This window comes from Xenopus laevis, chromosome 8S, assembly GCF_017654675.1.
Source record: "Xenopus laevis strain J_2021 chromosome 8S, Xenopus_laevis_v10.1, whole genome shotgun sequence".
NCBI lineage: Eukaryota > Metazoa > Chordata > Amphibia > Anura > Pipidae > Xenopus > Xenopus laevis.
Genome location: NC_054386.1, coordinates 49,486,603 through 49,509,129, shown reverse-complemented (window position 1 = coordinate 49,509,129; position 22,527 = coordinate 49,486,603). Strand labels below are relative to the sequence as shown.

The 22,527-nt window shown below is 43.3% G+C and overlaps 1 protein-coding gene across 3 annotated transcripts; it reads right to left on the bottom strand.

Moving 5' to 3' along the window:
* Positions 1-787: 787 nt before the first annotated feature.
* Positions 788-22,165, bottom strand: LOC121397772 (chromosome-associated kinesin KIF4-like). 3 transcript variants are annotated; one of them, XM_041575243.1, is made up of 12 exons: positions 19,584-22,165; positions 19,382-19,443; positions 17,893-17,951; positions 17,710-17,815; positions 17,237-17,311; positions 16,229-16,395; positions 16,043-16,146; positions 14,960-15,098; positions 13,370-13,480; positions 12,620-12,703; positions 12,420-12,533; positions 788-1,565 (listed from the first exon to the last, which is right to left on the bottom strand). In XM_041575243.1, the coding sequence occupies exons 6-12, from the start codon at positions 16,298-16,300 to the stop codon at positions 1,512-1,514; spliced, it is 678 nt and encodes a 225-aa protein (XP_041431177.1). In that variant the 5' UTR covers positions 16,301-16,395; positions 17,237-17,311; positions 17,710-17,815; positions 17,893-17,951; positions 19,382-19,443; positions 19,584-22,165; the 3' UTR covers positions 788-1,511. The 3 variants fall into 3 exon arrangements, 2 of the variants coding, with proteins under 2 accessions (XP_041431177.1, XP_041431178.1); XM_041575244.1 differs by having other exon boundaries at positions 19,382-22,165; XR_005963913.1 differs by lacking the exons at positions 788-1,565; positions 12,420-12,533; positions 12,620-12,703; ... (5 more) ...; positions 17,710-17,815; positions 17,893-17,951 and adding an exon at positions 18,694-18,803.
* Positions 22,166-22,527: the final 362 nt, after the last annotated feature.

The following is a 22,527-nucleotide window of genomic DNA, read 5'->3' as shown; positions in this document are numbered from 1 at the left end:
GTGTAGAGGAGAAGGCAGCAGCTGCGAGTGCTGTCTCTTTAAGCTTAAAGAACGCGCCGTTTATAAGGATATAATTTACAGTCTGGTCCCATAGGGAACACAGCGTGTTACTTTACAAAGTATGATGTATGTATAAGCATAATGCTAAGGATTTTTTTGGGGTACTTATTTACACTTTTGAATTGGGCATTATCACATATTATATTAGAGGTACACTACAGGGTAATATTGGATTTTATGAATGGATTACATGCACTTTTATATTTATTGATTTGTACTATTAAGGGGGTTAATGAGATAAGTAGGTATATAGTTACCACATAGTTTTTTTTTTTAAACACTTAGTTTTGGGTTAATTAGTTCAGACACCCTAATTAGAACATTCTTATGAGAGTATTGGTGGTTAACCAAATTTTGCAGAGCCATATGTGTGTATATTCAGTGACTAGTGTCATGGAAAGGTGCTGATAGGGTTTTACCGAAAGAGCAGTGAAAGGGTGCAGACGGTGCTGGACATTTGGTATTGGTGTGACAGCTGCTAGTGTGGTACAACATAGTTTTAGGAGTTATAAAAAACATACATAAGGGGAATCTAAGCCATGCTGTGGGGTTAACGATTGAGTCATGTTTAAAATTAAACTATCCTTCCCAAAGAATGATACTAAAGTAATATAAGCAACATTCTCTGTTGCCATTATCGATAACGGAGGCATATTACATTGTATCTTGTTTTTATTTTTAGTTCAGATTGAATGTCTTAACTAGGATTTTATAATAGTTCTGAATATGTAGAAATAGCATGCTATGAATGCATTGCTAGTATTTTACATTTAGCCTTTAGGGGAGTTGCTTAGTGGTGATGATACTGACATGTCAGAGATTCGTTAGCGGTCTTCCCACCAGTCTATGTATTTAAGGCAGGTTTAACCCTAATTAGGCACTTTGAAAAAGGCCCCAGAGGGGGCCCAAACATCAGTCTGTGATTGAACAATAAAATTTTTATTATTTTTAAGACCTGAGACTCCAGATCGCTGGGGTACATTTGGAAAGGATGCACTTGGACTTTGACTGTATAATACACAGTTAAGTGGGGCTGGAAAAGACCAAATAAATGTTTGCCACCCAGCTAAAATTTGCCACATTGAGTTTTATGGTAAGTAGGCATAAAACACTGAAGCAAGTTGTACATTTGTTATAAAGAATTAGGTTTATGCTGGACAAGGGGCCAACATTTTTACCTGATCTCCATTTCGGTCTCTAAGCTCTCAATCTGCTTGGCGACAGAAGCCTCTTCCTCCAGGTTTTCCAGTTCTGCAACAGTGTAAGTGCGCCTCTATAGAAAACCAGCCAAGAGGATTGTCAGTAGCAGAAAAAAAATAATCTGGAATCTTAGCTGACATTGTATTGCTTGCATATCCGGATTTTGGTAGGAATGCGCTCGCCGGCATCCTTCTTCTGTTTCAGCTGTGCTATATCTTGGGCCAGGATTTTTCTGTCCTCCAGAAGGTCATTTAGATGTCTCTGTGCCTCGTCTGTGCTGACAAGCACTTCAACCCCAGCCAGTCCTATGTAAAAAAAAAAAAAAAAGGTAAAATGTACTCAGTATAGCTTCTAAGCTTTCGTTAGAGCTTTGGATCTATTCTTTCTCAATCGAGCGTATCATTCTGTAGTTGATAACTCATTAGACAATAATAAATACCTCCCCCTTACCAAATACCTAAGGAGGGTGATAAATACCATGGATAAGCAGCTTTTAAGGTCCACTTCATTGGTGATAATTGAAAATACAAGTGTCACCTGGAAGCTGTTCTGTTAAACTCAATAAAAACGTCTCATCCAATATAGTTGTGAATGTCCTACTCAACCTTCAATTCTTAATGGAGTACTTCCTGGTCATTAAGATGCAATAAACTTGGAAAAAATACTTACATTACTTATTTTATTCTTCCAAGCCCAGCAGGTTTCCATATTTGACATGGCAACACTCTCACAATCAAATAGCATCCACCACTCATAGGAAAGTACTCTGCTCCCTACAAGGGCAACTTAATTATGAATTATGGTGTCACGCTCCAGGCAAAGAGAAGCTTTTTGCTTGTAAGCCAACAGGCCTATGCCATTAAGCCAAGAGGCAGGCTTTCATTTTTCTATTGATATTTTGTAAAGGATTAAGCAAAACTAACATGCAAAAAGAGCTTTATGACCACATGGATTCAGACATCAGGAAATCCTCTTTCTCTGACGTCTAAGGGGGACACAGGGAACGATGGGGTTAAGCTCCATCCTCCAGGAGACAGGACACTTGATATCAATTAAAAAGGGGGCGTGCCAGGTGTGGCTTAACTGTACCTTACAGTCAGTTTTTTAAGTGTCCTGCTACCGGGAGGATGGACATCCCACAGAAGACAAAATTCTTCTATCAGCTGAAACAATGGGTGATACACCACACAGGAGTACCTGTGGATGAGCTAGGTAACCTCCAATGCTTCAGTCCACCAGTGGTGAATAGGTGGCTCCAAATCTTCGCACGTCAGGTGGAACGCACGTTGCGTTCCAGGTGGCCATTTTGTGGAGAGGTTGAAGAGACACAGCATGGTTCCTACAGCAAAGGATTCCAAACGCACACGGTCTGTGAGTGGGGCTGGGAAGTGACTAACCATCAGATTTACCTTTTGGGTCAACCTAAACTGCAAAATGGCTGGGGGCAGACCAGATACACTACTCGCACGGGCGGGGGACGAGCTCTCTCCACAGCACAAATTGCATACCTTGCTTGCAACAAATGCAAGGCCAAATTTCCAGGAGATCAGATTGAGCCCTTGTGCAGAACCTGCTCAAGGGGACAGGGAACCACCCATGCTTCAGAGGGTAACCAAAATGCAGCTGTGGCAGCTACAGGGAGTTCTACCCATGAGAATACAGATCAAGATTTGGGTGCTGATCATCTGACCCCCCCTGCACCACTATGGGCAGTTCAACTTTTGCAGTCACTGGCCTCCCTGCTATAGCAGATAACTTGGGCAAGGCCCTAGCTAAGGCCAATAATTAATTGGCAAATTAATAAATTCGTATGGTTTCCACTACCACCTCTATGCTGACGATACTCAAATCTATCTCTCATCTCCTGATCTCAACCCAGAACTCCTAACTCGCGTCTCCTCCTGCCTGTCCGCTATCTCTACCTGGATGTCGCAACGCTACCTTAAATTAAACCTCTCTAAAACTGAAATGGTTCTCTTTCCTCCAAGAAACACCAGTAGCATCCCCGAAGTATCCATCATAGTTAACAATTCCACTATCACCCCCTCTCCCCAGGCCCGGTGCCTTGGGGTTATCCTAGATTCTGCCCTGTCATTCACTCCTCATATCCAGTCACTTATTAAATCATGTCACTTCCACCTAAGGAACATATCCAAAATACGATCATTTATCACCCAAGACGCTGCCAAAATTCTTATTCACTCTCTCATCATATCGCGTCTAGACTACTGTAACTCTCTTTTAATTGGCCTCCCCCTCCAGAGACTGTCACCTCTCCAGTCCATAATGAACACTGCTGCGAGGCTCATACACCTCAGCAACCGCCCATCCTCTGCCTCGCCATTCTGTCAATCCCTGCACTGGCTTCCGTTACCTTTCAGAATCTAATTCAAATTAATGACACTGACTTTCAAAGCACTTCACAACTCTGCTCCACCCTACATCTCTGAACTCATCTCTATATACTCACCCACTCGCTTACTTCGTTCCTCTACTGACCTGCTACTCAACTCTTCTCTCATTACCTCCTCACATGCTCGCATTCAAGACTTTGGAAGGGCTGCACCCCTCCTCTGGAACGCTCTCCCACGATCTGTCCGACTTTCTCCCAACCTTTCTGCTTTCAAAAAATCTCTGAAAACGCACTTCTTTCGAGAAGCCTACCCTCACTCTGCTTAACTACCAAACGCAACACCACATACAACACCACATTTCTCACCCACTTACTTTGATCTTGCCCACTCCCACACCTTGTGTATTACTCCCTTCCCTTTAGACTGTATGCCTATGCATAGGGCCTTCCTCACCTCTTTGTACCTGTATTGATTGTGATGTTTGTTACTCCATATATTCTATGTATGTAATTCATGTGATGTAGTTGTATAATCACAGTTACTTTACAGTGCTACGCAATATGTTGGCGCTATATAAATACATGTTAATAATAATAATAATAATAAAGTCTAGCAGTAAAAGCAAATGCAATGAGGAAGTAAAAGCCAATGCTTCAGTCCACCAGCGGTGAATAGGTGGCTCCAAATTTTCGCATGTCAGGTGGAACGCACGTTGCGTTCCAGGTGGCCATTTTGTGGAGAGGTTGAAGAGACACAGCATGGTTCCTACAGCAAAGGATTCCAAACGCACACGGTCTGTGAGTGGGGCTGGGAAGTGACTAACCATCAGATTTACCTTTTGGGTCAACCTAAACTGCAAAATGGCAGAGGGCAGACCAGATACACTATTCGCACGGGCGGGGGACGAGCTCTCTCCACAGCACAAATTGCATACCTTGCTTGCAACAAATGCAAGGCCAAATTTCCAGGAGATCATCTGACCCTCCTGCACCACTATGGGCAGTTGCAGTCACTGGCCTCCCTGCCATAGCAGATAACTTGGGCAAGTCTAGCAGTAAACGCAAATGCAATGAGGAAGTAAAAGGTGACCGCACCCATACCCCCTCAGAGGGATCATCCCTTGACCAGCCCTCATCAAAATCGGAGGGTGAGCTTCCCCCATGAGGAAGATATTCGAGATGACAACAAAGAATGTGACATTCAACATGATGTCGATGGCAGTATCAATGGGGTACTTGAAGTACTAAATATTTCACAATTCTCTGAACAGCAGGGAGCATCTACAGGCCTATTTAAGAGACAACGCAAATCCACAGCCTGTTTCCCACAACACAAACAACTCCTTGCCACTCTGCAAGATGAATGGAATTCTCCAGAATGGATAAATTTGCCAAGTCTCATCCTTTCATTACGGAGCTGGTTGACAGATGGTCAAACCCTCCCATAGTAGACACTCCAGTGTCAAGACTGTCTAAATCTACCACACTGATGCGGCAGCATTCAAAGTCCCCTCAGATCGGAGACTGGAAGGATTTCTACCAGCGATCTATTCATTTTTCAGGGTCCGCACTACGCCTGTCTAGCGTCTGCCTGGATTTCCAGGGCCATACAAGCCTGGTCAGAGTCCCTCATGAGGGATATCCAAGAAGGCGTACCCAGAACAGACCTTCTATCCAAAGCAATAGGAGAGGCATCAACCTCTCTCGGTGATACCACTTTAGACACATCTCAGATTACGGCATGCACCTCAGCCCTGTCCATAGCAGCGCGGAGGACTCTGTGGCTAAAGAATTGGTCGGCGAATATTAGTTTTAAGAAAGCACTAACTTCATTAACATTCAAAGGTCAGCGACTATTTGGAGAAGAACTGAGAAAATTCTCTCTCAGGCAACTGGAGGGAAAAGCACCTTCCTCCCTCAGAACAAGGGAAGGTCAGCTATGTGGCCAAAGTGGACAATTTCCACGACGGAACAGCTCACCTCAACACTCACACTTTTGTTCCAAGTCTAATGACAAAGGCCGTACCCCGTGGAGAAACAACAAAACCAACCTCAAGTCCTCAGTGGACAAATCCACCTCAGCCTGACTGGTCAACCCTTCCGTAATCGTTAGGGCTAATAGGGACTACGGTTCTGGGAGGTATGGACCCTATACTCTTCAGATTCTTGGGTCAACGAAATAGTCTCTGAAAGCTATCACCTCGATTTCATAGCCGTTCCGCCCAGAAAGTTCATCTCTAATCCAAACAGGGCAAAAGCATTCCTGTATTACAAAGCCAAGATGGAAAGGAATGGAGTGATTACACCAGTATCACAACCAGAGAGATTCTCAGTTTTTTACTCCAAACCATGGTCCCGAAGAAGGATGGACCTTTCAGACCTGTACTCGACCTCAAAAACTAAACAGGTTCATCAGGTCAGTTAAATTCAAAATTGAGACCTTACAGTCAGTGATCCAAGGAATGGAACAAGGTCAATTACTGATGTCACTATATATCAAAGATGCATACCTTCACGTACCAATTTGGCCCCCTCACCATTGTTTTCTGTGGTTTGCCTTAACAAACCAACATTACCAGTTTGTAATGTTACCCTTTGGCCTATCATCAGCACCCAGGGTGTTTACCAGACTAATGACGGTGACAGCAGCAACCTTACGCCTACAGGGGATCTCAGTCACACCCTATCTGGACGATCTGCTAATAAAGGCCAACTCAGTGGAGAAAGCCACGAACTATCTAAAACAGGCAACTGTACTCCTCTAGAGTTTCAGCTGGACCATAAACTGGTCAAAATCCAACCTACGCCCCAGCCACCAGATGACCTTTCTAGGTCTCGAATTTAACACACTCACACAACTAGTATGCCTTCCCCTGGACAAGCAGAGAAAAGTCAGGGAACAGGTTCAGATACTTCTCTTCAGCCAGAAACCGACAATCCACAAGGCAATGCACCTCTACAGGCCAACATCCTATCTAGGTGGACCCTTGTCCCGACCACTATTGATCCAATCGACAAAGGAAACGCTCAGGTGGTGGTTACAATCACACAACCTAGCCAAGGGACAATCATGGGCGACTCCGGAATGGATCGTGATTGTCAGGGAGCCGGGAGCTCCCTCCAGGGAGGTTGTCTGGATCAAGGAGGAAGCCCTCTTGAGGGAACAAGGTCGCGGTATCCAAGGGGTTAAACGGAGAATAGTCAGGATCAGGCAAGAGTTCACAGGCAGGCAGAATACAATCAAAGTCCAAAGTCCAGGCAAAGGGTCAGGATACAAGGCAGGAACAATATTAGGCAATAAGGCACACAGGAAACCCAGGATATGCTTCAGGAAAGTAATCCTATTCTTGGGCGCCATTCTGGCGTCTAGTTGGAGTTTTTATTTTCAAATTTGGCGCCATTCTGACGTCATTGACGCTCTTGCGCCGACGTCGGCGCGCTGACGTCATCGCCCGGCGCCGCTACCCACGTGGCGGCCATGGGCGCCGCCATTTTGGGAGCGACGCCGGCGAAGATGGACGCGCCGCCCGGAGCTCCTGGGCCTGCTCCGGGCGGCGATCGTTACAGTACCCCCCCCTCACGGGGGGCCTCTGGACCACCAGGACTTGGCTTCTGGGGAAACTTGGAATGGAACTCCCTCACCAGACGAGGAGCGTGAACATCACGGTGTCCTTCCCAGGAGCATTCTTCAGGGCCAAAGCCCTTCCACTGAATGAGGTACTGAAGGGACCCTCTGGAGATTCTGGAGTCTAGGATTTTCTCCACCTCGTACTCGAGTTGACCCTCCACTGAGATGGCAGGAGGAGGAGACTGACCGCCAGAGAACCGGTTGGTGATGGCGGGTTTCACCAGAGACACGTGGAACACGTTGGGGATTCTCATCTCTGGTGGAAGCTGGAGTCTGACAGCCACAGGGTTGATTATCTCCAAGATGGGAAATGGTCCCACGAATTTTGGACCCAACTTGGGAGATGGTATCTTCAACCGGATATTCCTGGAAGAGAGCCAGACATTATCACCCACCTTGTAGAGAGGAGAGGATCTTCGACGACGATCCGCGAAAGTCTTATGAACAAGAGCACTCTTCTCTAGGTTCAACTTGGTCGCAGCCCAAATAGCAGACATATGGGCTGCGGAGTCATCAGCAGCCGGGACGTCAGATAGCACAAAGTCTTGGGGAAAAGCTTGAGGATGCTGACCATACACCGACATGAACGGAGACCTTCCTGTAGAGGAATGACAAGCATTATTATGAGCGAATTCCGCCCATGGGAGGAGATCAGACCAGTCATCCTGGCAGAGGGATACGTGGTTCCTCAGGAACTGCTCCAGGGCTTGGTTGACACGTTCAGCTGCCCCATTCGTTTGCGGGTGGTATGCAGATGAAAACTGAAGAACAATTCCCAGGTCTTTGCATAAGGAACGCCAGAACTTGGCAGTAAACTGGGTGCCTCTATCGGAGACGATCTCCACCGGGAAACCATGCAGGCGGAAGATGTACTGGATAAAAAGCTGGGACAACTCCACCGCAGAGGGCAACTTCTTCAGAGGGATGAAATGGGCCATTTTGGAGAAGCGATCAATAACAACCCAGATCACAGTATTCCCACCGGAGGGAGGAAGTTCGACAATAAAGTCCATAGAGAGGTGCGTCCATGGACGAGAGGGTACCGGCAAAGGCTGTAACAACCCACTGGGGCGGGAATGGCTAGGCTTAGAAGTGGCGCAGACATTACAAGCAGCCACAAAGTCCTTTACATCCTTGCGGATATCAGGCCACCAGACTAGGCGCCTCAAGAGTTCAAGGGTCTTAGCCGAACCAGGATGTCCAGCTTGCCTGGAGCAGTGGGTTTGTTGCAGGATGGCCAGGCGAAGTTCTGGAGGGACGAAGGCCATGCCAATCGGAGTATCTTGAGGAGCCGAGGACTGCCCAGCCAGAATCTGGTCGGCAAATTGGGGATACAGAGAGGCAATGATCTTGACTGGTGGAATGATTGGTTCCTGTCTCTCAGGGTCACGGTCCACCGGAGTGAAGCTACGAGACAAGGCGTCGGCCTTCAGATTTTTGGAACCTGGGCGATAAGTCAAAACAAAGTTAAATCGGGAAAAGAAAAGGGCCCACCTGGCTTGTCTGGGATTTAGCCTCTTGAGGGACTGTATGAACTCCAGATTCTTGTGATCAGTGAAAATCTGGACAGGAATTTCAGAACCCTCCAGGAGGTGACGCCATTCTTCAAGGGCAAGCTTGACTGCCAAGAGTTCTCGATTCCCGACGTCATAGTTCTGCTCTGCGGATGAGAACTTCTTGGAGAAAAACGCACAGGGGTGCAATTTTCCATCAGAGGAATGTCTCTGAGACAGGATAGCTCCGGCTCCGACTTCAGAAGCATCAACTTCGATGCAGAAGGGTAGTGCAGGATTGGGATGTCGAAGAACAGGAGCGGACGTGAAGGCCTCTTTCAAGGACTGAAAGGCTTCTATAGCAGATGGAGGCCACAGGCTGGGTTTACCCCCTTTCGGATGAGGGCCAGGATAGGTGCAATGCGGGAAGAGAACCCCCGGATGAACTGTCGATAATAATTAGCAAATCCGATGAATCTCTGGATTGCTTTGGTACTCAGTGGGAGAGGCCACTCCTGGATGGCCGACACTTTCACGGGGTCCATCTCAAATCCCTCTGGAGAGATAATGTATCCTAGGAAGGGGATCTTGGATACCTCGAAAACACACTTCTCCAACTTGGCGAAGAGAGAGTTCTTCCTCAGACGAGAGAGTACCTCCTTCACCTGGGAGCGATGACTTTCAAGGTCCTTGGAAAAGATCAGGATGTCGTCCAAGTATACGACTACGAACCTTCCTAGGAGATCTCGGAACACATCATTCACAAACTCCTGGAAGACGGCAGGGGCATTGCATAGGCCGAAGGGCATAACGAGATATTCATAGTGCCCATCCCGAGTGTTGAATGCCGTCTTCCATTCGTCACCCTCCCGGATGCGAATGAGGTTGTAGGCCCCCCGGAGATCCAACTTGGAGAAAATCTTGGCCCCTTTCAGCTGGTCAAAGAGCTCGGCAATCAGGGGCAGAGGGTATCTGTTTTTCACGGTGATCTTATTCAGACCCCGATAGTCTATACAAGGCCGAAGGCCTCCGTCCTTCTTCTCCACGAAGAAGAACCCAGCCCCTGCTGGAGAGGTAGAAGGGCGGATAAACCCCCGCTGGAGATTTTCTTGGATGTACTCCTTCATAGCGGTAGTCTCTGCAGGAGAGAGAGGGTAGGTGCGCCCTCTGGGGGGCATAGCTCCAGGCAGGAGTTCAACCGGACAGTCGTAGGAGCGATGTGGGGGAAGGAACTCTGCAGACTTTTTACAAAACACATCGGAAAATCCCTTGTAAGTGGAGGGCAAAGTCTTTAATTCCGCAGAGGAGACATTCACCTTCTCGAGGGGTTTTGGCGGAAGGCAATGTTGCAGGCAAAATAAACTCCAACGAGAGATCTGCCCAGTGGACCAGTCTATGGTGGGGTTATGCAGACGTAACCATGGAAGACCCAATATCACTGGAGTAGAAGGACAGGGGATGATGAAGAATGAAAGTTTTTCTTGATGCAGCGCCCCAACTTGTACAGATAGTTCCGCCGTGAACTTTGTGACGAATTCAAACTCCAGGGGTTTGTCATCTATGGCAGTAATTCGCAGGGGAGAAGACAATGGAAGCAGAGGAATCTTCATGCGTTCGGCAAAAAAGGCATCCATGAAATTGCCATCCGCTCCGGAGTCGAGGAAGGCCCTTTCGAAGATAGACTTACTTGCCAGGTGAATCTGCAAAGGAAGGAGAAGCCTGCGTGAATTTTCTTGATACTTCTCCAGAGAACCTCGAGTGATGCCCCCTACATAAGAAACCTGAGACATACCTCGGGGTACAAAACTCTTGGCTTTGGCAGGACAGGCGTTGGCAAAATGGGAATGCCCACCACAGTATAAACAGAGACCTGCCATACGTCTTCGGAGTCTTTCCTGCTCGGAGAGGCGAGTCTTTCCTACTTGCATGGGTTCCTCCAAGGGAGACGTCGACACATGGGTCACAGGAACAGCGGGTGTTTGCAGAATCGGCCTTTGAAAGCGAGGGGCCAACATGGGAGAAAATCGTCTACTGCGCTCTCTCTCCACCTGGTGCTCTCTGAGACGAGTGTCCACCTTAATGGATAGAGCGATCAACCCTTCCAGGGTGTCAGGAGTCTCTCTGGAGACGAGATCATCTTTGATGCGGATGGATAGGCCTTGGTAGTATACAGCCTTGTAAGCGTCATCACACCAGGAAGTCTCCGCCATCAGTGTTCGGAAGTCTATAGCATACTCATTGACACTGCGGCTTCCTTGCCGGAGCTGCAAGAGACGGGCAGGGGCGTTCGTAACCCTACCTGGAGCATCAAAGACTATACGAAAAGCTTGGAGAAAGTCTTTAACATCAAAAGTCAGCGGGGAATTCTTCTCCCAAAGAGACGTTGCCCACTCCAGTGGCTTGCCTTCCAATCGAGACATCACATACCCCACCTTGGAACGCTCGCTTGGAAACTGTGTGGGTTGGAACTCAAATTGAATTTGGCATTGCGTGGCAAATCCCCTGCAGGCTTGTGGGTCCCCACTGAAACGAGGGGGAGGTGGAATGCGAGGCTCACCTGTCGGGTAGCTTGTGTTCGTGGGGGCTGCCGCCATGGGGGGATCCCCAGTAGGTGGAGCAGTGGAGGACGCAGAAGGCACTTGAGCCAGCAGGACATCGAGTGCTTGCCCAATGCGAACCTGCTGGTTTTCGTAGTCCTCCATGCGGGATGCCAGTCCGCGGAGCGCTCGTCCGACATGAGGTGTGGCTTCCTCAGAAGGATCCATGGCCCAAGAATAATGTCAGGGAGCCGGGAGCTCCCTCCAGGGAGGTTGTCTGGATCAAGGAGGAAGCCCTCTTGAGGGAACAAGGTCGCGGTATCCAAGGGGTTAAACGGAGAATAGTCAGGATCAGGCAAGAGTTCACAGGCAGGCAGAATACAATCAAAGTCCAAAGTCCAGGCAAAGGGTCAGGATACAAGGCAGGAACAATATTAGGCAATAAGGCACACAGGAAACCCAGGATATGCTTCAGGAAAGTAATCCTATTCTTGGGCGCCATTCTGGCGTCTAGTTGGAGTTTTTATTTTCAAATTTGGCGCCATTCTGACGTCATTGACGCTCTTGCGCCGACGTCGGCGCGCTGACGTCATCGCCTGGCGCCGCTACCCACGTGGCGGCCATGGGCGCCGCCATTTTGGGAGCGACGCCGGCGAAGATGGACGCGCCGCCCGGAGCTCCTGGGCCTGCTCCGGGCGGCGATCGTTACAGTGATAGCAACAAGAAATCATTTCCAATGGGCAAGCAGGAGGAATGGATTCAATACTCTCAAACAACTCTGGCTCCCAAAACCTATAACACTTTCAAACAATTGAAGTCTGACATCCAAACAGTTTTACTTGTAGGGTAGACTGTTAGTCCTGGAATTTTAGTCGGTATAGATGTGCCTGTATGCACCTCCGCCTTGGGTGCAGGTCAGAATTCAAACGTGGGTATAATACAAGTATTAGGCACTATACAACAGCTTAACTGCCAAGTAGTGCTTTTATTGCCACACAATAATTCTTGTATTTTACCCACGTTTGAATCCAAACAGTTTTACACTGGTTTACTAAAAAGCCGTAATAGGGGTTCCTTTCAAATGAAATATTAGACAGAATGAACCAATATAAATGATTTTACAAAGGATGTTAGAGTACAGGGCATACCTTTACTCTAGAGGCAGCACCTTCCATGCCTTTGCTCTGGGAATCTTTCCGTTTTTCCATGACCTCCTTCTGTCTCTGCAAGGCCTCTTTTAGCCTTTTGTTGGCAGAGGCTGCCTGTGTACAGAGTGAGATTAGCGCGCACAAAAAAAGAAGAAAAAAAAAAAAGAGACATCCAAACAAATAAAGTGGGGTAACTTTACCTCTTCGGTTTTCCTGCGGAGGACATTGGCCTGTTTCTGGAAGTCCCTTTCAAGTTTCAGTAGCTCATATTGCCTCTTTCGGTCCTGCACAAGCACATATTATACTTTATATGTTGAGCTGCACAGAACATTACAATACCAGAGGAGACTGTTTAATCAGAGAAGCAGGATAATACTACTGGTATTATATTCTAAGGTAGTTATCAACATCACATATTCATTGCCATTGGACTCCTGTTCCTGTGGGACAGAGCCTTCAGGACAGTCTAGCTTCTGTTAAAGGGGTACCTCACCTTTGTTAAGTTTAGTATGTTTTAGTGTGGCCAATTTTTAGCAACTTTTCAGTTGGTCTTCATTTTCTATGCCATTTTCTGACACTTTCCAGTTTTCAAACTATTGCTCTGTTTTTTTTTTTGTTTTTTTTTAATTACTTATCTTTCTATTCAGGGACTCTCTTACTTGTTTCCAGTCTCATTCAAAAAAATTGCCTGGTTGCTAGCGTAAATTGGACCCTGGCAACCAGACAACTGCTGAACCAAAACCAGTGTCAAATTGTCTCAGAAAATCACTTTATATCATACTAAAAGTATATTTAAAGGTGAACAACCCCTGCACTATCCGAAGCACACATTAAGATACACAAATAAGAGAATTAGCTTGGATTATTCCAAAGTCTCAATTTTTGCACTTATTACTGTTGAAGTTAGAGAAACAAGCCTTTACAGAGTCATTCAAACTGGCAACACCGACCTTCTCCTTTAGCTGAATAACCTCTTTCGTTTTTTGTTGTTTCCAGGTACGAAACTTTTCAGCATCCTCTTTCATCTGTCGCATGAGTTGCACCCTCTGTATTTTCATTCCCTACAAAGGATTTATTTCAGTAATTATCAGTAATTAAATATGTGTGTGTGTGTGGGGGGGAGAACATAGAAGATCTTAGGCCATAAGAGCATCCTAATTGCACACATCAACTCTAAATTGTAAAATTTCTGGCCCTTTTTTGGGCTCTGCAATTTCCCCCACTGGCAATCTGGCCTCCCATTATCAGGTGGATACAGCAGCAGAGGCTGTATTTTATACATAGAGGAAACAGCAGAAAAAGTATTGTGCCGATCTCAGAATTTTATCTCTAAAGGCCCTCTTCTATACTATAAACAGCAGTGGTTTTGACTGTGTGGTCTGTGAAACCCCTTGCACCATATGGGTATATGTTAGTAGTATTTACCATGTCACAGCACGTAAGCTTGTTTCTTTGAAGATATACCGTAGGCTTTAAAAGGCACACACTAACTGCGTATAGCCTCACAAATTTTCAGTCTCAAGCATTAAGCCGTTTTAAGACACAGTTTGAAGACATTCCTCTAATTCTCCTGTGTGACTTCCTCTACAGACATCCCATTTCATTATGGGACCAAAACAGCTATTAGACATCTTATGTCCTTACTGCTCAGACAGTCTGGATGCTGGCAGCAACCATTTGTCATCTACTGCATTTATCCCTCTCACCAACCTTAATTAGCTTCCAAAGTTACATTTAGTATTCACCTTAACCAATATCCCACACTTTGTCCTAAGCCACATCATCCATGCAAAGTTGCTGTGCAAAGTTAGATATCACAAGGTCACTGTGCCAGTGGGCATTTGTAGATTAACTTCTATCTCTGCCATTCCAGAGGGGGCTAGAAAATTATTAACCAAGTTGACCAATCCAAATTGATGCGTGCTAATCAGAGTCAGTGGCATCACTCTACCTTAAGAATGACAGCTCATTTCACTCCGAGTACTTTATAGGCAGAAATAAATAAAAAATCATTTGACCAGTCTGGATGTTTTGAGAAAGGGAAGAAAGGAATAATGCATGCAAACTCCTTCAAAAAACTACTGCAAAGCAGTAGTGCTATGCACTACATATCTATGGAATGTCCCCGCTGTTCTAAATATGTGAATCGACAAAGGAATATTTAGAACTTCATGCAATATCATTCCCTTTCTATTCCTAACAGTGCCATATAGAGCACAGCTTTACTGCATGGATTTAGGCTCGAATACCATAGTGGTGATATTTTGTTTCCAAATATTTTGTTTCCATTTTCTGTTTCCATATTAAAAAAAAGGCTCTTTTTGGGTTTGTTAGTTTTTAGCATATGTCCAGATGGTATGGATTACATTTTATTCTACTTTCTAGTTGGCCGAAATTGGAGGATGGAGGAGTAAGGTACGCAGATTAAGACCAAAAATCTCACTTAATCTTTTAGGACCTACATAAGGCCTAGGGAACTTTACATCAAATATCAAAATACATCAATACATTGGATGTAAGGAAACAAGCGTTTTCCTCACCTGGATCTCCTGGTACATTTTGGTGACTGTTTTTTCAGTGGACTCTCTGATTTTCAGAAGCTGTTCACCTAACTTTTTCTTAAGCTCTGTCATTTGCCCCTCAAGCTCTTGGAGCCTCTTGCGGTGACGCTCACTTAATCTGCAAAAAATCATCATTTAAAAGAATAAGTTATTAAATGCAGACCATGCAGGTATGGACATATGCAACTCTCGAGACTAGAGCTGTCCAGCTGGAGGCCCAGGAACAGTTGCCACCCTCCAAAGACACTTTTTTTTTCTATCACCCAAACTTGCTCAAGGCTCAAGCAGGAAAAAAATAATTTGCTCAATATATGTAAAAAGTTGGACAGCAATGCTCCAGACTAAAAAATTCAGACTTGCTCTGTGACTTCAAACTCTCAATAAATGCTTAATTTCATTCTTTTTTAAATATATGTTTAGTAGCCATGGCTTTTATTTCGGCAGATGAACTGTACTAAGAAATAAAAGGTATGGTAAATCAAACCAAAAACAGGGAATGCTTACTTTTGCACTACACCTATATGCTAGGGGTAGAAGATGAAAATTTTTATACTCAAAGAACAAGCTTTAAAATCAAAACAGCACAAAACCATGAGAGAAAAAAAATATTCTGTACTCTCAAAAGCAAGAATGCAAACTGTAAAACAAAAAAACAAAATTAAAGGTGAACCACCCCTTTATGGCAAGGTCTGGAACGGTCACATAACTGAAGTCTTGAGACACCATTTGACTAGGATTCCCATAGACACGATGAGTGAAGTGATACAGCACAGTAGCAGCAACCTGCATCAGGAACTTAAGCTTCAGGCAGCACTGCTGCAAAGTCAAAATATTCGCAGTCTAAAACAGCCAAAATATTGTAAACAAAATACATATACACAAAATAACGTATGCAGGTTTTAAAAGTTGGTTTGTTTTACCATTAAAAAGTAATGTATCATTGGCAAAACTGAACTATGAAAAGTCAACTTCTAGGGGTCATGCTACAAAGTTTCACTGTGTACCAAGGAGAGGATAACTTGAAAAAAACAATTGAAAAAGTAAAATATAAACTTAACTCACTTAGCCTGATTGTTGTCTTTTTTGGCAGAGTGAAGTGCCAGAATAAGCTCCTCCTTTTCTTTTTGCAGGACTCCCACTTCAGACTCGAGATGTTTTATATTGCTCTAAATTAGCACAAAAAAAAATCTAGAATTGCAATAATTCATGTCATGCATAACCCAAACACTTGTACTAATTGTTACATACCAGATACTCGCTCTGAATCGGCTCTAGCCGACTATCATTTTGAGCTATCTTCCTTGCCAGAGCTTCCTTCATCACCAAAGTTTTGTTTAATTCGATCAGCTCCTTGGAGAGCTGGGCCTGACGCAAAGCATGATTGGTAGTGAATCCATCAGAGGAGCGTTTCTCTCCTTAGTAAGAATAAGGATTAAGTCAGATCTACTTTCCCCAGGATATCAAAATGATGAGAATTTTTAAACAAGCAAAACACGTAGCGTAGGGAATATACATCAGATTTTTTTTTTAAATCTCTAAAGTTACTCTACATATTGCCCAGATTATTATACCTTGCTTTCTTTAAGTCTTATGTAATTTCTGAATCACAAGTGGAAAACCACAGCAAATTTCAGCTAGTTCATGGTCTAGCGTGAACCTCCACCCCCTTTTTAGCAGACCGTCAAAGAGGTGCCTGCACATGCAGATTTGATTTCCATTGGAGCAGGTGGCAGCAAGTGCGCACGACCTTCTTTCTATTCAAGGAAGGAATGCTCACTACACTTAAGGGGCCAATGCTTCCCACTAGATACAAAAGTTACTGCTTTTATCTAAAAAGGACAGACTTGTGCTGGGAGATAGGTATGTCATTTTTGGTAATGTTTAAAGGACAAATTTAAAAAAAATGCAATTTTCCCTGACAATTCCTGTTCGTTCATTACATTTGGAAAGTTCAATAAACATTTGTCAATCGTCCTCATGATTTCCCCAAAATGGATGAGTCTTATATGCAGGTGCACCAGCTGTATACCCCATGTTGATGATTATATTAAGTTTATTGCTTTCTGGAATTTGACCCTACACCCCCCTATGGCCCTACATCCCTTAAGATAAATTACAGAGAGAACTTTAGAGATCCATTGGAGCATATGGGAACATTGTTTTTCTACAGATTTCACAACAAAAATTAAGCATTTACCCTCTAATCAATAACCCTAAATACGGACACATCCAATAGTACAGCATATAAAACCTCACCTCTTCAGACACTGGAAAGGATGCAGCCTCTTCAGCCATTGCCTCAATAGAGGCTGCAATTCCAGAGCTTTCGTCCTGTAATAGAAAGCACAGAGAGATGTGAGCCACTTGCAAAACTAGCTGACCACAGGAACACAAGTCAAGCCATACCACACACTGAATATAAACAAATCTTAATAAACTAGTTCTAATCACCTGTAGTGTAAATAAAAGTTATATAATGCATTTAGATAAAGCCACTGTTGCAGGATAGAGACATTTGTGTTATTTAAAGCCCTCTGGGAATAGAATACTGGATCTTGTTCTCCAAAAACAAAATCCTGCAGTATGTTCTCTTTTGATCATGGATGGACTTGGACTACAATCAGTATTTAAAATAGAATTCTAGCTCATGTTCCGATTGATGTGGGCAAATGTTCTAGGGACATGGAAGAGAAACAAGGCAAGATGAAAATAAGACTCAGCAGCCTTACCTGGAGCTGCACAATGACATGCTGCAAGTCTTGGATAACCTCCACATTATCTTTAAGCTCTTGGTCTTCCAGTGTTTCTACTAATCTCTGAAGGTTCACTTTGCACCTGATGACAAAGGGTCAGTGAAAAAAGGAAGCAAACCAAGCCTTTATTGATCTCATTGTTTCAGAAGTAGAACTTACGCAGCATGTTGCTTTAGCTCTTCAATTTTACTGGCCAGTTTTTCATTCTGTTGCTCAGTCTGCAGAGGAATTTAGACAATAAGTAAAGATAAACCTATAGAGGAGTACAATTAGGAAAATAATAATGAAAGTTTTTAAGGCAAATGCTACTCTACTAGGCAATAAAACACTACATGCAGTGAAACAAATGTTACACTATTTTTGTGGTCTCTCCAATGTATAATACATTTCCCTGAATTTACACCATTTTTTTCTGGACCCCTAAAAAACGTAATATAGGGGTTCTACTGTAAGTGTCACTTTATACTTCACTAAAAAAAATAAGCCATAACAGTTAGACTTTAATGTTTAGTTGGGAGTTCGTCTAGAGTCTATGAAAGAATACCTTACTCAAAACCAGATCAAGTAAAATTGCGCATAATCCGGCTTTTGTAATTTAGGGTGGGGGGCTCTGCATCTCTAATGCACAAGTCTGGGGAATTGACAAAGTTGAACAGGTGCTATGTAAAAATGTTCCCTGGGCTGGTGCATTTTTTTCTCCGAGCTGGTTCGGTAATTTAATAATCAGAAGGTACCAAACATAATGGCAGACCCATCCCCGTTGTATTACCCTTTGCTTATCCTATATGTTGCAGGGTGGGTATAAATTTATATATCCCTTCGAAAAAGGGAGAGGTACAAAGTTACATGCACAAAAATGTAATTCTCAAGTTTGGTGTTTATTTGTAACAAAATTAAGACATAAGGCAGCCACACAAATGTCCACCATAAATCTCACAATAATAATTGTTTCTATGAATTGTGCAGTCTGTACTGCTGCTTCACTAAGTTCCCGGCTCAGCTTGCCATTTTCTTCCTCTAAATTCTTGTTTCTCTCCATTAGGGACTGGAGATTTTCAGATGGTTCCATGCTAAACAAACAGGAAACATTACCAAAAGTAGGTTACCCCTTTTCCTTCCAAGTACCACAAACTTTAATAAAAATGTAAAAACACAAAAATGTTTCCAAACTGAATATTTTGACATAAAGGAACACAATAGGGCAGACTTATAATGTGAGATTAGAACACCCCACAGAAAAACTCACCCATGTTCTAGCCACTCCTACGGGATTTTTAGAATCTTATTTATCAATGGAGTTCACCATTTGATAAATATGCTTTTTAAAAATCCAATAGGAATGAATAGAAAGTGAGTTTATTGTGGTGAATTCTAAATTCACACTTTGATTAACCTGTCCCATTATGTTAGGCACTTAACAAATTGCACCTGTCAGAGGCGGAAGTATGAAAGGTTAAGTGGTATGGACAAAAATTGCCAAGTAATTGGCAACTGCAACTACCACACCAGTTTTCTCACTGCACATGGAGATGCCTTAAAACTCCCAGTGTACTAAGCCCAAATCAGAAGGAAAGTATGATCGTATAATAAACCTTGCTTGATTCAAAGGTTATAGTACTGTTGCATTAAACTTTCACAAAGCAGTTACCTGTTCAAAACTGGCAGAGTTCCTCCATGTGCCTGAAGTAGCAGGACTTGAAATTCTTGTACCTAACAATGAAAAGCAACAGCTCTTGAAGAATTATAAACCATAAGGATGTGTGGAATTATATCGGCTATATAAAACACTGGAAAAGAGATTCTTAGAACAGATAAAGGCAATGGTTATTTTTCAAAGGGCAAAGCATCACCTGTTGTTTAAGTCGTTGTAGCTCTGCAGCCTGGGGATCAGTGTTGACAATAGGTTTGTTCTTGATCTTCCTCGCTCTGTCAGCATATCGCAGTGTATTTAGAGTTTCTTCCATGTTCGAGTCAGCAGGACTAACACATGCGATCATAAGAGTGTGGCTGTTCCCACCAAGAGAATCTGCACAATGTAAGGAGGATACCGTGACCAACAGAAATTTAGGAAGCAAACCCATTTTAAGGCTCATATATATAAAAAATGGTATTTAAATTATAGATTCCTTTAGATCATTGTATGGTTTGTACAGTGCAGATGTGAATAAAATTAAAAAATAAAAGTTCTGTAAGAAGAAGCATAAGTGTAGCAAACCAAACCAGAGTGGTTATTAAAAATGTAAAACACAATTTCAAATTTCCACAAACTATGCCAGCTTACCACACTTCCAAGTCCACCAAAGTGTAAATGGTTTTGCTGTAAAATCTATTAATAGACTATTTTAAATGCCACATCTTTGGAGCCAACTCCAAATTTAAAAAAAAAAAAAAAAAGTTCAAAGACATAGCTAGAGCTCACCCTGCAGGAGACGAGTCAGCTTGGAGTCTCTGTAAGGTACAAAGCCACCCTTCTTGCTTTCATCACCTAGGGCACTGATGACATTTCCCAGGCACAGCAGGCCACGGTTAATGCTGATACCTACACGAGAATATCCTGTTGTGCTTCTTCTGTCATTTAAATCTGAGACCAAACTAGCATCACTATATGCCTCAAGGTTTATGTTCTTTAAGAAGAGTTCAATTTTTCCTGGTATGCAAAGCATTTTGACCCTAAAGTTTTCATCTTTAAATATTAAGCTCTCCCTGTTAGCATGTAGTATGGAGTTTCTTAAACGATAGTTAAAACACCTTTTGCAAATCATAGCAGCAATCATTACAGCATGCCCATAACTCTTGGCATTTTACGCTCATGTAACATATCTTGCGATCTCAAAGTGTTCTCCAATTTCTCTCAGCAGTCCAGTTTTGATGGGGTGAATAAGGTGCTGAGGTCTCATGTCTTGCGCTCTTCTTACTGAGCAGTGAGAGAAACGTTTTTGCCATGAATTCTGTGCCATTATCAGACCTTATACATTTGATTGCCCCATAGGAGGCCGTATCAGCAATGAATTTTTCTGTGGCAAATACTGTATTACATTTTTTAGAAAGTACACAAATACTGCAGTGCACAGTAATCATCAGTAAAAATGCTATGGCATATCTAAAACCATCTTTAGCTACTAGCTCTATGGGGCCTGCAAAATCAGTGTGTACCAGCTCAAGTGAGTGAGTGAGTTTGACATGGGTGTTAGACTGTTTCTGTTCTGAACAAATTTTCATTGGGTACAAATTTCACAATTTAGGTTTCACAATTTACCCTTAATATTCATTCTGTCTACTACACATTGTAGTTTAAAAATATTGTAATTACAGTGATCAAGGATTTCATGCAAAGTTTGAATATCATAGCGACCATGGCAACGGTCATAAGTCTCATCAAAACTGTTCAGATAAAGTCTATTATATTTCTTGATGTTGAATTTGGTACTCTTCTTAAGGATCAATTTGCACCGAGCTTGATGAAATTTTTTTTACCACCCACCAACTCCGTGCAGTGGTTTTCCGGCTTGAATGTCTCAAACTTTTTAATGTTAGTAATTATATGTGATGTTGCTCCTTTAGCCACCATTAGTCCCTTTGGTGTTAAATGGTTTGACTGGCTTTCACTTATTTTGAAGGCAAATATTTGCTCTGCTCCATCAGCTGCTTGCTTACATTATCCCGCTATTTGCATCTACAAAATGTCTCTTTATGCGTTGGGCTCTTACAATAGCTACACCACTGTGACAGCCTTTTATTTAGTTTGCTTGGGTATGCTTTAGCTTTGTGGCTCTTTTCATCACAGCTGTAGCAGACCTGGTTAATGTTGCCTCTGACAATATTTTTCAGTGTCAAAACGCCTTAACTGATTTTTAAATTCAGTAAAATCCAATTTCCCACCACCTTGTATGACATGCATAGCAAAAGGTTTAAATTATTCAAGTAGGCCCGAAGAATCATTGCAATCAACAGGTCATTACAGCATTTCTCAGTGCTGTAATGGCTGTTTCTGCACATATTACATAATATGTAACACTTTCATTTGCAGCTTTCTGTAGAGATATTAACTTTGTATATAAGCTAATTATTTGTGGCTTACATTTGCTAGCATAGCCGTTTCATAGCTGTGTTTGCAGCAGTTTCCTTCCAGCTGCTTCACTCATAATCAGAGAGACTTATCATCTAAAAATGGGAATAACTCTGTTTAAGTCTCCTCTCTATTACTTCTGTCCTCATGCAGGATGCAGGATGGGTTCTTTAAGATTCACCAGGCGCATTTGACCTATAAACGATCTCCAACAGTTCATATTTGTTTTCATCTACGTCAAACAGCAGAATGCTCTATCGGGTTTCCTCCATCTCTCCTGGGCCCATAACTGGTTGCCATTCTGCTTAAAGGGATTCTGTCATGCTTAAAGGGATTCTGTCATGATTTTTTTTACGTTTTTTATTTCTAAATTACACTGCAAATAATTCACACAACAATATAAAATTTCATTCATGAACCAGCAGTGTATTTTTTTTTTAGATCTAATATTGGTGCGTAGTCAGCCATCTCAGGTAATTTTGCCTGGTCATGTGCTTTCAGAAAGAGCCAGCACTTTAGGATGGAACTGCTTTCTGGCAGGCTGTTGTTTCTCCTACTCAATGTAACTAAATGTGTCACAGTGGGACCTGGATTTTACTATTGAGTGCTGTTCTTAGCTCTACCAGGCAGCCATTATCTTTTGTTAGGTAGTTGCTAACTGGTTACCTTTCCATTGTTCTGCTAGGCTGCTGGGGGATGGGAGGGGTGATATAACTGCAACTTGCAGT

Coding starts and splice junctions, on each gene's coding strand:
- LOC121397772 (XM_041575244.1), bottom strand. CDS start 16,300: ATGAAGGAAGCTCTGGCAAGGAAGATAGCTCAAAATGATAGTCGGCTA. Junction 15,099..16,042: donor AAAGACAACAATCAGGCTAA/GTGAGTTAAGTT, acceptor GATTTTTTGCAG/ATTAAGTGAGCGTCACCGCA. Junction 12,704..13,369: donor TTATTCAGCTAAAGGAGAAG/GTCGGTGTTGCC, acceptor GTGCTTGTGCAG/GACCGAAAGAGGCAATATGA.